The sequence below is a fragment of the Trachurus trachurus genome, assembly GCF_905171665.1.
Source record: "Trachurus trachurus genome assembly, chromosome: 3".
In the NCBI taxonomy this organism is placed as follows: domain Eukaryota; kingdom Metazoa; phylum Chordata; class Actinopteri; order Carangiformes; family Carangidae; genus Trachurus; species Trachurus trachurus.
Genome location: NC_139893.1, coordinates 12795508 through 12809858, shown reverse-complemented (window position 1 = coordinate 12809858; position 14351 = coordinate 12795508). Strand labels below are relative to the sequence as shown.

At 40.5% G+C, this 14351-nt stretch overlaps 1 protein-coding gene across 2 annotated transcripts; it reads right to left on the bottom strand.

The window, feature by feature from the left end:
• Positions 1-135: 135 nt before the first annotated feature.
• def8 (differentially expressed in FDCP 8 homolog) lies at positions 136-13931 on the bottom strand. 2 transcript variants are annotated; one of them, XM_083969273.1, is made up of 12 exons: positions 13795-13931; positions 11226-11348; positions 8815-8909; positions 8573-8722; positions 6094-6235; positions 5536-5700; positions 5141-5268; positions 3059-3172; positions 2753-2833; positions 2166-2306; positions 1946-2055; positions 136-1589 (listed from the first exon to the last, which is right to left on the bottom strand). In XM_083969273.1, the coding sequence occupies exons 2-12, from the start codon at positions 11332-11334 to the stop codon at positions 1496-1498; spliced, it is 1329 nt and encodes a 442-aa protein (XP_083825399.1). In that variant the 5' UTR covers positions 11335-11348; positions 13795-13931; the 3' UTR covers positions 136-1495. The 2 variants fall into 2 exon arrangements, with proteins under 2 accessions (XP_083825399.1, XP_083825400.1); XM_083969274.1 differs by having other exon boundaries at positions 8815-8906.
• Between the last annotated feature and the right edge of the window lie 420 nt (positions 13932-14351).

The window sequence follows — 14351 nt, the reverse complement described above, 5'->3', positions numbered from 1 at the left end:
AAATAATTATAAAATAAACTACAAACCACAAATATATTTGATTTTGTTGGAGTCTGTGCCATCTAGACACGATGGATCATAACTTATCGATCAGTCGTTGAAAACTGAACTTGATTTTAACACAGTGCAGCAGCATTCATGTATTTCTTTACTTTATTCATGCTCCACTCCACATGCCTTTACAACAGGACATGGTATTACCAACATCATGTATGTCCATTAGTTTGAACACAAAACATATATACAGTACATCATGCTGACACATATCACAGCCAAAAGTCATTGTTTAAAACATTTAGGCTACTTTAGGTCAACATTTACACATTACCAAAGTTATCACTTAACATATTTGTCATCACTGGCTGGACAAAATGTGCTATAGGTACTTTAAGACTGAAAACCATTAACAAGATGGTTAAGTGTATTAAGACGTTTGGATAACAGCTGTATATACCTGACAATCTTAGGCACACAATGTTCATGAGTATTCACATCTACAGTATTTACTATGGTATTAAACTGAACTAGATACAACACAGACCATCTGAAATGAGTTCACAGTTTTGAATGAAAGGAAAAGCATACAACTCCCATATTCCTTTTCTTCGTCAGTTCTCCTTCAAAGAAAATGTACTGGTACTGCATGCTATAGTGATGTATCTGGTGCCCTGGTTGCTATGGTTTAATGATTGTATATACAGCTTTTCTTATCAAACAATTACAGTCCAGACTTTTCAGTATCCAGGGTGGCTAATTGAAAAATGAACTAACTCAGAGCAGGCCTAGAGAGTCTAATAAGGTGCAAATAGGATGATAAAAAGAAATATTGCTTTAAGGCCTGGGGATGTTTTTAAGAATTTGTGAAACAAATCAACAGAAAAGGAAAAAAGGCAAATACAATAGGTATGGACGGCTTCAGGAACTGTGCTTGTGAAACACACTGATGATGAAATATGTGTCACAAAGGGAGAAAAAAAGTTTAAAAAGAGATGGATAGATCATGTAGTCCGACAGATTCAACACTATGCATTTTTAGATGTGTAATATTAATGACCTATGAAATTTGGAAATGACAGCTCAGTGCATGGTTACTGACATGGTTTCCTATACAACTCCTTCATGCATAATCACCCAATTACAAGGTAGCTTTTCACGGTAGGGAATTTACTTTGTACATTTATACAAGTCACACTCTCTCATGTGAATACTTCACACGAGCACACCTGCACAGTGTTTCAGTACATCCAATTTTAGTGTGAATTAAAAAGTTTGATAAAAAATATATATCTACTAATTTCGAGATGGGTTTCTAAGTACCCTGCTTCATAATGTAGTGCACGGGAGGATAAAAACACTACTGTATAGAGACATTTGCACAAAACAACCCAAAGACAAAGATGAAAAGCAAATCTGTGCTCAGACTTTCTTGGTCGAGTTGAATACAACATGAGGAAAAGTGCAACATCCAGTAACATCATGTGGTCCCCCCTTAGCGTTATGCATCTTTCACATCCGACTCCTCGTCCTGTTTCCGTTCAGTCATTCGGGCACATCGTGGACAAGTTGTGGAGTTATCATAGTAACAATCTCTATAGAGACAAAACAAACATCAATGTGTTTGAATGTTGATTGTTTGTCACATACGGTAATACATTTTATAAATGGTGTCTAGTGGGTTATTTTATTGTCCCCAGTGCAGTGTTTAGAAAATTGTACTGTTCAGCTACTATCTGTGTAGGTCTCATTAATGAGTTTCTGGATGCAGTTTAAAAGTATTTTTAACTTGTAATTTCAGACTAGATTATCTCTATATGTCTTCTGAGTTACTAGAAGCAACCGCATAGTTATATTTTTCAAGATTCAAGAATTCTTTATTATCATTATGCACACACATAACGATTTCCCACTATCACATAGTCACATGATCAACTGGTTGATGACTAACCTGTGGAAGACGGCAGAGCAGTCGTGGCAGACTGAGGTGTGACTGTCAAAAGGGAACAGGATGTCTCCTTCCTTACACAGCTCACACACAAATCCTTTGGCCTGACAACGCTACAAACACACACAAACACAGACACACAAAATAAGACAGAACCTTACTTAATGATAATAAGGCAGTGGATTTTAGAATTTCAGACTTTATGTTTCACATATGAGCTCACCTCACAGTCTAGTTTGATGTGTTTAGCAAATGTAGTGTGGATCTCAGTGAGGGAACAGCTGAGTCTGCCGCTGGATATGTCGATTAAATCCTGTAGTGAGTACATGTCATCATTCTCCACAAAGTGCTGACGATCTTGTAGCTGCAGAGGACAAATGCATTGGAAAAGTTCTTAAAGAAATTGTGCATTACATTAAAACATATATGTAATCCCCCAGCATGTCATGAGGTCAGACTGCAGCAGCAAATGCTCCAACATCCGCAATTCAAAACATTCTTTTTTTCATTTACAATTTTTTTCGCTGTTTGAAAGTCTTTTTAAGAATTTAATTAAATGCACACATTTAGAATTTGAAGTGAGAATAGTCAGGTCCAGTCTGTGTGAGTAATCTGACAAATCCCATACATTGTCTCAACAACTATTTAATTAGCAACTTTCCTCTGTTCAGTGCCAGCTCTTCACTTTCACCACAAAGAGGTGCTGTTGTAACATGTGACTTGTGAGTTAGATATCTGCTAGTGTATGACACTTCAATTGCACAGGTCATTTTAAAGTCTGGTTAATATGTATTACCAAAGGATGCCAACCTGTAGTAGTAACCGAGCCTCCATCGCCTCTTTACAGGTAATAAAATAGGGTTTCATCAACAGAATATCTTGACGAAGTTTCTGTAAAGGAATACACACATTACTGTCGATGTCACAATGCACACACTTGTTGATTTCCTCTCTTACTCCATGAGCTAGCAATACATGATTAAAGGTTGTTTGATTTTCATCATAACCACATCTGATGTAAAACACAAAGTTGATGTTGCCTACAAAGCCTGAGAGCACATTTACTTCAAACTGCTCAGTTTCTTGCCAGGTCTTTGCCAGTGCCAAGCTACCCACCCTGATCTCCACCAGCTCCTCTACAAAGTTGAATAGCAGCGGGTTGATTTCTTTCAGCTTCAGAACAGGCCGTGGCATCATCAGGGCCAGGTAGCGCATTGACGAACGACAAACCTGGAAATGGAGTCACACTGTGAGAGGACAAAGAGGCTGGAGATGTCCACAAGAACCCATTAAAGGGATAGTTCGGGTTTTTTGATATGAATCTATATGGCATCCCCATCATCAGTTAACGTGCTGTGACGGTGACTTTCCCCGGACTGTGTCCCGTGAGCGGAGTTCCGGCCTGGTTTCGGTGCTGACGAATGTAGTCCGGCTAGTTGGCTGGGGTCACGAAAATAAAGCGTTTTTCTTCTCAAAACAATATGCATTCAAAAGAGTGATACATTTGCATCACAAAACCGTTGTCCACGAAAAAGTCTGACCTCGCAATCGCTTGGCGCTATTTTCTCTCCCTCCGTATCACTGCGCGCTGCCGCCTGTAGACGGCCGTGCGCGTTTCTATCAGCTGTTTCACGGAGTTTACTGCTCGGATAGTTCACATAAACATATCTGATTATGACACAAGTGATGAAGCCATCCCTTGTTTTAGCACAGAGCCAAAGGGAGAGCTTTATGAACCTGATGTGATGCTGAACTTCGTCAGATGGAGTTAGGTAAAGAGGTGGGTGATCGTTGCAGCGCAGTTCATGGTGGAAGATCAGACCTACAAACATACACAGACAGACAGCGTGCATCACCTGCACCGGACGCTGCTGCTGGAAAAAAAAGAAAGAAAAAAAAAGAACGACACTACTCTCCAGCCAGCTGACGTGCAGCTCACCTGCGGCTCACCTGCAGCTGTCAGAGGAGCCTCAGATCTTCCATAACGGACTGCGCTGCATTACTGATCATCACCCGGTCACCCTGTCTGTCACAGCTACAGCTGTGGGTCTAACTTCAGCTTGTCACTTCCCTGTCCCTCCTCTCTCTCTCTCTCTCTCTCTCTGTCTGCTCGTTTTAACTCCATCTGACGAAGTTCAGCATCACATCAGGTTCATAAAGCTCTCCCTTTGGCTCTGTGCTAAAACAAGGGATGGCTTCATCACTTGTGTCATAATCAGATATGTTTATGTGAACTATCCGAGCAGTAAACTCCGTGAAACAGCTGATAGAAACGCGCACGGCCGTCTACAGGCGGCAGCGCGCAGTGATACGGAGGGAGAGAAAATAGCGCCAAGCGATTGCGAGGTCAGACTTTTTCGTGGACAACGGTTTTGTGATTCAAATGTATCACTCTTTTGAATGCATATTGTTTTGAGAAGAAGAACGCTTTATTTTCGTGACCCCAGCCAACTAGCCGGACTACATTCGTCAGCACCGAAACCAGGCCGGAACTCCGCTCACGGGACACAGTCCGGGGAAAGTCACCGTCACAGCACGTAACTGATGATGGGGATGCCATATAGATTCATATCAAAAAACCCGAACTATCCCTTTAATACATCTTTCATATCGTCACAGTGACGTGGCATTAAACGTAATTTAATGACCAGCCCATCATCTGACCGGGATTTGCCTCCCTCCTCCTGACCGAGGTTAAACCTAAAAGTAGGTCAGATACTGACTGGCTTTTCATGAAGCCATATTTCTATTATAGCTTTTAATGGAATTAAATGTATAATGATGTTAAAACAACATCAAGCTGACTCCACTTGTAATTTTTTAATCTATAAAGCTCTACAGCCATGAGAAACATGGTTTCATGACCAGAGCATACAGTATACTTCAACATGTGATTTTGGTGAAGTGACCCCTTAAGGTTTTTTAGTACTGTAATATAATTGTGTGTAATTCTATCATTAAGCAATACTGTACATGAATGCAGCTGCACATTTGAGTCTCTACTAAATATTTATAAATAGAGATTTTGATGCACTATGATAGCAGTCATCTAAAATGGCATTAAACCCTGCTTGAACATGTGTTCAGTAAACCTACATCTCCTGTAATAGTGGGTATAACTTGACAAGAGGCCTCATAAAATGATGTACAAAAGATGCAGAGATGTTTTTTGTATCATACTGTAGTAGTTGAGGGTACCTTGCGTGATTCAAACTCCCAGTTGTGGATGACACGAGCTGGGACAATGGCCGTGTCATTCCAGTGGCACGTGCTGCAGTAATACTGGCCTGTGTAGTCACACTGTCTGGCCTCACTTGGCACGCCCCCTGTCAGATAAATACCACACAGTTCAGCCCAACTATGAAACAAAAGGCAGTTAGATGTGCTTGAATGCATTTTAAACACCCCTGTTAAACATGTGTTTTTTTTACATAAATAAATGATATAGATTTACTGAAGATTATGTCCCATGTCAAATATGTATTATGTGTATCAAGTAGACCATGACCAGTTTCCATTTGTCTGCATGTTGCGTTTTCTGTTTCTCGATTTGACCTGCCAGACATCGACCAACACGACACATTAATACTCACTCAGTGAAATAGGCGTGCGACATTCGGCACAACGGTAGTCTTGCCGGTCTAGTCCTATCTCAGGGCAGATGCTGAGCTCATACTCAGACTGGTGGCTGACCTTTGACCTCACACAGGGCTTCGTGATCAGGTTCATACACTTACTATGGCAACGGTAGTAGCAACCTGAAAGAGAGAGAGGAAATGGATACTCACATGATTTGACGTGACATTTTTTTTAGCATCAGCACTAGATCACAGCTCTGGCCACTGGGTTTGATAAATGTGTAAATGAGAGGTTGACAGAGTCAGGGAGTTTCCACTGAATCTGCTGGTGAAGGGATAAATACAGAGAACACTGTTTGGAAAACTCTTTATATGAAATGATAGGCTGTGGAAACCCTGTTACCCCTGTTCTAACCTAATAATACAGGGAACATTCAGACAGACAGAGTACAACAGGGACACAACAAATCACATCATTCATCCTGTTGCAATGAGTTATACAATCATTTACAATTTGGGCAAAGAAAACCCAATGACACATTGGACAGACTGACATGTTGGAGAATGTCTCACCTGTGCATGTGTACCATGTCTGGATGAGGCCCCAGATGATCGCGCTGCACTTGTCACAGGTCTGTTTCACGCTCTTGCTCTTTTCCTTAGAGAAGCGGTGCTCCAGCAGGATCCTCAGATTGGGCTCGTCCTCCTCAGGGTCCTTTTAAAGGGACAGTGCAAAACCAAAATTCACTAAGTATAGTATTAGCAGTTGTAACACACTTCATGGTTGTTAGACATGCATTACAGCAAAATGTGCAATGTGATTCTCAAAGTGTGGGGCGAGCCCATAGTGGTCAAATAGACAGCTGGTACAGACCACTGTGCCCAGCTGTGGCCAGCTGTGGGCACAGCTGGCTGTTTCCCTTTTGTGACTGTTTCCCGCCTGTTTTTTTCTCACTAGATATCGTTTTCATATTACATCAAATATATATGTCCAGGAGACTTTGTCCTGTCCTGTCCTGAGTGAGGGAGGAGGCTCAGGTTTATTGATGAGGAAACTGTCACTGTCAGCTGCACATCTGTCAGCAGGTGTGCTCCACATAGGTACTTTACAAACTTTATTTTGTAAGAACAAACCAGATCTCGATTTTGAAAACAGTGACATGTAAGTAAGTATGTAAGTAACGTTTATTTGTATAGCACTTCTCACAGAGAGAACTCACAAAGTGCTTTACAGGGTTACAGGACAATAAATACATACATTCAATGACACAAAAATAAAACAGCAGCAGCCCATGTAGGGCTGAATCACAGGAGACCGTCAGGGAATGCCTGTCTATACAGATGGGTCTTCAGGTGCTTCTTAAAGCACTAAACAGATTCTGCAGCTCTCAGATTCTGTGGGAGAGTGTCCCAAAGTCTGGGCGCAGCAATGCTAGTGGCGCAGGTATCTGGGATCTGCGCCAGCCCGACTGCGTCTTGCTGGAGGGAAGACACGTTGCAACTGACATTGAGACTGTGGGAAAACAGTCCTGAGAAATGACAGCCTCACACTAGAATTAACAAGAAAAGGCTGCAATGATGCCAGTGGCCTGCAGGGGGGGTTAGAGGGAAAAGGAGCGTTAGGAGGAACTGTTCAAGTGGCAGCAGAGGAAGAGGCTGTGTCGTAAACAGTCTATCAGTGAGTGTTGTGGATGTTGGATATAACCAAGTACCGTATGTAAGTAAGCATATACAGTACTCACCCTCATTTATAATGATTTATAATGATTATTGAATTACAGTGTAACCTAAAAAATCTCCCTGTTGCTGTCCACCACCACCAAAAAAAAGGTGGGCCTGAAAAATTCCCCGTGGGCCAAAGTGGGGCATAACAGAAAAAGATTGAGAACCACTGTCCTAGATTAAGAATTCATATTATAGCTTAGATGTGTTACTGTGAGTATTGTGCCTGCAAACTGCAATCGATTACATGTATAACAAGACAGCAATATGCAGCAATATGCAGCTACTTGTGTATTTTCATATTCCATCTGTCCTACTTCCTAAAGCAGCAAAGACAAATCTTTATTCCCTTGACAACAGTCATATGTTCAACTTAAATCACATGGGGATTTAACTTACAGCTGTGTTATTGTACAACACAAAGTACTCTGGGAAAATTCCATATAGCTCACAGCTTTGCACATAAGACACAGCTGTTACGAATGATATGGTTTAAAATGACACAGAAAAACACTGCGAACATCAAGGACACACAAAATCATTGCGTTTGTTTTCGCTGGTGCAGCATTAGTAACATTTTAAGTGTGGTGAAGCCTAATTCATGAAAAAAGTCCTTCCCCTCATCATTGTCACCGCTGTAAAACTAGTTTCTGGTTACAATCATCAGTCTGACACATTACCAGCATGCTGCCAAAATAGCTTCATCGGTGACAGAGATCAGTGACAAAAAAATAGTAATTAAGTGAAAATGAAAAACTGAATTCATATAACTAACCTACTTACTGTCTGTCATTCAAATAAGACCTCCAGAAACTATAAAACAGGACCTCCATGCCCTTGTTTATCAACTTATCATTTCCAAGAATGTCGGCATGTTTGCTCTCACTTATCTTGTGCAGGCCAGTGGCTACGAGGCCAAAAGTGATATAACTAAAGATTTGACATGTGTTGTTAGCACACAGTAGCCACTTCATAGTATTAGCCCAGCTGGATTTCCCCTATTAGCTCTGATAGTCACTCATAAGCACAGATTTTAAGCCACAGGTCAACTACAAACTAAAACTGGAAACTGTTGCACCTATTACAAAATGCTTAACCACTAAAATCACTTGAATGCAGCAGCATTCATTTTAGTAAATAGTTGTTTTAGAAACACAGTCAAAAAAAGCGTGTTTTACATAAACATAGCCCACTCACACACAGCTGTCCATTCCACAAACTCATGAGAACATGCTAGTGAAATTAGCCAATTGAGAATTAAGAACTTCTGTCCAACTGAGCCAACACCAGACAACTACAACATCACGTTATTCAACTTTCTAGTTCAAACCTTAAGCTCCTGCAGTTTGAGACGAAGGTGTATAAGTTTCACCACAGTGTCCTTCTGCCTCTCTGAGTGTTCTGGCAGCTCCAAGATCAGCTTCTTACACTCCTCTATGGCCAGTTTCAGTTGTTCAATGTCAGAGGCCACAAACGAACCCTGGAACGAATGAAAAGCAGAAAAGCACGTATAAACTCACAGTCAACAGAAAAGTTTTGTATGTGCACTCCCTAACATTTTAATTCACTCACCATAGGCCTTGAGAAGTGGTCCTCAGCTAGACCCAGGTCCATTGTGCGATCTGAACTCTGGGTTCTGCTTCCAGAGAACAGCTCGAGCCTTGCTTCTGAAAAAATAAAAATAAAAGAGGTGGGCAACGTGGCATAAGGCACTGCTCTTGTAGGCACTCAAACTATGGTCCTTTAGTGCACTCAGTCACGCATGTTAATTTCACACACATGACTACTGGACCCAGCGCTCGGGAACTCTCGAAGAAGTAGAGGAACAATGGACAAGTGACGGAACTCCAGGTAATTGTCTTGTGAGTTCTGTTAATGTGTGACCAAGGCAGGTGACAAGGGAGACGCCCACAGTGTGATTCAAACCGCCGCTCAGACCTGCTGAATGAACTTTGAAGCACGGATATTTTTTACAAACACAGCTACTAGCCTACTACTATTAAGTATTTCGGAGAGAAAATGATTCTGCTCGTTATTCAGTGTTTCCCACAGGTTGATAATAAACACAGTGGTGGTGACGGGCGCAGTATGAGTCCAGTGTACATGCAGAGACTAATGTAGTTTAGAGGAAAAGAGTGCAAGCCAGGTTATTTACTCCAGCTATAATTTACACATGTACACTACACACATGTCCCCTAAATACCTCATATGCAGACTATGGGTAGTTGCTACAATTTACCAATGTTTCCCAAAAGCCTCACATGTAGGCTACCAGTAATAAACGCTGTGGTAAACAGAGAGAAGCCCTCACATACTGCAGCACATTTACCTCAGACACATGTCACCATTTGTTAGTTGAAAACAACAATCATATGTTTTATCAAACCAAATCTAAATTATTCTGACAAAAAAGAAAACATTACCTGCATACACCTCAGAAGAAAACATGTTGCCTGAATTCGGCTTCTCAGTGTCAGACAGAGGCCAATGTTGCAGAAAGCAGTGAAATCAGCTCCGCTAACTTTGTGTCAGTCTGCATGTCACTGTCAAAATGACTGTAATGAAACAAAAAGCTCTATAATTCCTGAATCCGGCAATACAGGAAATGTGCGTATAGAGCTGCTTACACTAATGCTTTTCATTTCCTCTGGTTCAGTCACCTGATTTCCAACTTCCTTTCCCGTAAGCTTGGAGTTACCCCCAACCGCTTGGCGTCGGTATCTGCTCTAGACCTGTGTAAATACTTAATGCCCCATGAAATGAGTGAACCATAGTGGCATGATAACACTTCATAGACTAGGGCTGTGATTATTATTAACGATTATTTCCATTATCGATTTAAATGATTAATCGATTAGTTGTTTGGTCAAAAAAATGTTAAAAAATGTTGAAAAATATCAATCTCAGTGTTTCCCAAACCACAAGATGACGTCCTCAAATGTCTTGTTTTGTCCACAAACCAAAGAGAGACTCAGTTTATTGTCATAAAGGAACAAAAAAAACAGAAATATTCACATATAAGAAGCTGAAATCAGAGAATTTTGACTTTTTTTCTGACAAAACTACTCAAACCGATTATTAGATTATCCAAATAATTGACGATTCATTTAATAATCGATTTTTGTTCGATTAATCGATTAACTGTTGCAGCTCTATCATAGACTGAATGTTTTTTGGCGCTATAAGGGGAGCATCTTTATACTTGTGAGTAAGTGACATTTAGAAAAGCAGATAGCCTCAGAAAACACGTCCTGGTGCAAGACCATGTGTTTAGTATGGGAAATGAGGAGACAATCTATCTGGCAGCTCTATCTTAGACCCTTCTAGATCCCCATAGGTCCTTACAATATTAATCTACAGCGAGCACCTCAAGGACAGCTGAGTGGTTCATGATGCTCAGGACAGACCTCAGACGGGGAACGTGTGTTATCTTAACACAAACATGGTTAATAAAATTCCAAGTTAATTGCCCTTTTGTCAAAAACCTGCAGTGTTCACCAATATTTAAAATGAAATAATGGCTGGATATCTGCCAAAGAAGGCATTCATTTCTTGTCCTCACAATTATATCAGCTGCACATAATATACACGTCACAACTTAATTACTGGGACTTTCCCTCATACACTAGAAACTGAAATGAGGTCAAACAGAGTTGTGCTATGCTCGATTCATACTTCATAATGTTTGGATAGTTCGCAAAAAGTTAATTGTAGCATTTCAGATCCAGTTTCAGTATTGACACACAATGTTCTCATCTCTCAAACCAGATATTTCTTCACGATGTCCAGAGAAAGACACATGAACCCACAGAGTGTAGGAAAACACAGCCAGAGTTGCTGTCAGTCACTAGATTTTAGACTCTTATGATTTTTCTACATGGGTCAGTGTAATGACTTCACATTAACACACATCTTTACTTATAAATCAAAGTTTACATTAAAAAAGACTTTAGATGACTGTGTCATGATTTTTCAAAGCTTACCATGAAGTGGGGGCGTCTTGCCTCCTTGGGGACCATCTTCTTCCTCTCCCCGATCAAAGGGATTGAGGCGGGTTTGGCGGAAAAGTGCAAGTCTCTCATCATACTCCATTTCATCGGCTACATCTAAGGAAAAAAAGAAACATGACGTTATTTATTTATTTTTACTTTGTGTTTATAATTTGCAGTAGGAAGAATGATCAAGGCAGATCCTTGGTTATTACTTCATGTGCAATGTATTCCTTCCTAATCAGATCCCAATTAAAGTGCAATTATGCTCATCAGGAAGACAGTAAAACCTAAACAAGTAATGTGTCACAAAGAAAATGTACAAAATACACGTTTGCTTTGTTGAACAGTTGCTCTCATGTGCCCACTGTGCTGCCTCAGCACCAGTAAACATTGCAGGGGCACCAAACATTTTGTGTCCAAAATTAGCGATGCATCAATTCATTGCTGTACTTGAAAGTTGAGGAACTTGCACGACACAGATTTTATGTGGCAGAGGTTAAGATATCCTTCTTTTTTACTCCCTCTCTCCGGCACCAGTCGAGCTTGGCAGACGCTGGATCTTTCACTTCCTAAAATGTAACCCGCCATGTGTTATAACACATCCTGTTTTCCTCGACTGTGTGTTACTCCCTTTGACTAGTCAATCAATTTCGACTTAAAAACTTGCTGAAGTATAATCTAAAAACCATCTAGGTTTTTCTTACTACACTTACTAATAAAGTTGAATAACATGTTGCCATATCCAGAGGCTTAAAAACTAATCAACAGCACTTATTATCATCATGTGGACAAGTCAGTGGCCAGCGGCCTAGAGGCTCTTTCATGGTTAAACAATAAAAGGAAATCTCAGTGCTTTCAAAAAACATTCAGACCCACAGGAGCAAACAAACCTGAGCTCAGTTATTGATCTGGTCTGAAAACAGAGTTTATTCACCCTGATCAGCCCATCTACATCATTGACATACTGTAAGTATTCAGACTTTGTTCAGCAATAAGTTGAAGTACCTTTGGGCAACTATTACAGTCTTCTTTGGTGTAACACAACAAGCTTTGTTTGCACACCTGGATTTGGAGATTTTCTGTCATTCTTCACTACGGATCTTCTCAAACCGATGAAGAGCTATCCTACCTGGATTCCTCCAGTCATGACACTTAGAACTGAGACCAAACAGTTCAATCTTTATTCATCAGACCAGATAAAGTTGTTTCTTATGGCACAGGTAACAGGTCACATAGGGCATAAAATATCAGGCGGTGCCAGAAAGATATTTTTTCCCACTCTCGACTCTCACAGTGACAGTAGTTACTGTATATCTAGGTCTGTCGTTGATATGAAGATGCAAAGTGAGTCAAAAAAGTAAAAAAAAACAACTACCAGACACACTTGGCAGGAAGCCCCAGTCAAAATCTCACAGTCTGAAAGTGCTTTAGGTGCTCTTTTGCAAACTCCCATCAGCACTCACACAGCGACACAGAGGAAAGCCCTCCATGTGGCCATTGCGCCTTATAGCAGATGGACAGACACCCTGGTGGACAGTCGCCGAGGCGGATGTCCATCTGACATCTCTCCACACAGCATCACTGGACCTCAGCCAGAGTGACCATCAGGTGCTTTTCCACCTTCCCCACCAAGGTGTCCAACCTCATTACCTGGTTTCAGGTGTCAACATGTCGAAAAACAAAGATGATCAGGACCGGAGACATGACAGCCAACTGGGCTAAATTTGAAGTGTCATTGCATAAGGTGTGAATATTTATGTCAATGTAATATTTCAATTCTCCCTTTACAAAAAAAAAAAAGCAGAGATCTTGAAGATACTCTTTTTGTTTTGTATGCATGTACTGAGTGACTGTAGGAGGGGAACGACTTGATTTAAACGGTTTCAGCATGAGGCTGCAACATAACAAAATGTTATAGTGAAAGGGTCTGACTACTTCCTGCATAAACACTGAACACACACACACACAACAAAAGCGGTGCTACACAACTACAAATGAATGAATTACATCAGTCAAGTGTTTTGAGCATGTGTCTTCTATAAAACAGCATAAAACTAGCCTACATTTGTCCTATGAAAATCATTGAGCTCTTTAAAGCTGGACAACACCACTGTCACCGAGCAGGGTTGCACAACAGCGACTTACACTTATTATAGTAGGCTAATAACAATCAAAATATAGATGATTTAATTAAGCATAGCAACTTTTTGTCTCATATAATCCTCCTGTGAAGCCTCTTATAAACATTATTGATAAAAACACAGGTTGAAGCACCACAGCCTCATCACAGCAGCTATGAGCAGCCTGGCTCACCTCTGACAGTCCTCCTCTGGTAATAATAATGTTTCTACTAGTATCGCTGCTAAACGTATCCAGCATGGGATAAAACCATCCACAGTTAAGGCTAACGATATAAAAACAACACATTCACACCGATAGACAGATGTCAACAACCAGCTAATGCTAACCCAGCTAACTAGCCTTACAAAACATACTATCCGTGTGTTGTTTTGAAGCTAATTTTCACGAATTCAATCGGTCGGTGTTGTTTGTATCTTACCCCGTTGTTGACCTTTATTTATCACGAGGGAACCGGCCCTTGTAAAAATATATGTTATGACCGAGGCGTGTAGTTAATTATAAGCGGTTCCCCCCGTGTTGTTTTGTCTCTATCATCAGCAACATCACAAGGCAAAAGTGTCAAGTCATAACACTTCAAACGTAAAACGTCTACATCCGGTTGGTATTTTCAAAATAAATTAATTAAAAAAAACTCTCTTACGGCAACTGGGTAAATCTATCAGTATATGATTGATAGAGTAATTAAAGATGCTTTGTGGATCGATTTTTATAGATTTATGATTAATGAATAATTTTATTACGGTGATTAAGTCAAATTAAGTTACTTAAAGCTATTTTTTTTAACAGAAGTAACAATTCATACTTTTATTTTGAAAATAGACGTTCGGTGGGTTTTCTTGAGGAATACCTGAGACAGGAAACGGCATCCCCATCCAAGTACTCATATGCTGCCACCTTCCAAGTAGCCTACTGACTTGGAAGGATTATTTTTGGTCGCTTTGATGTAACTGCTGCCAGTTTCAAAGACTTCTAATC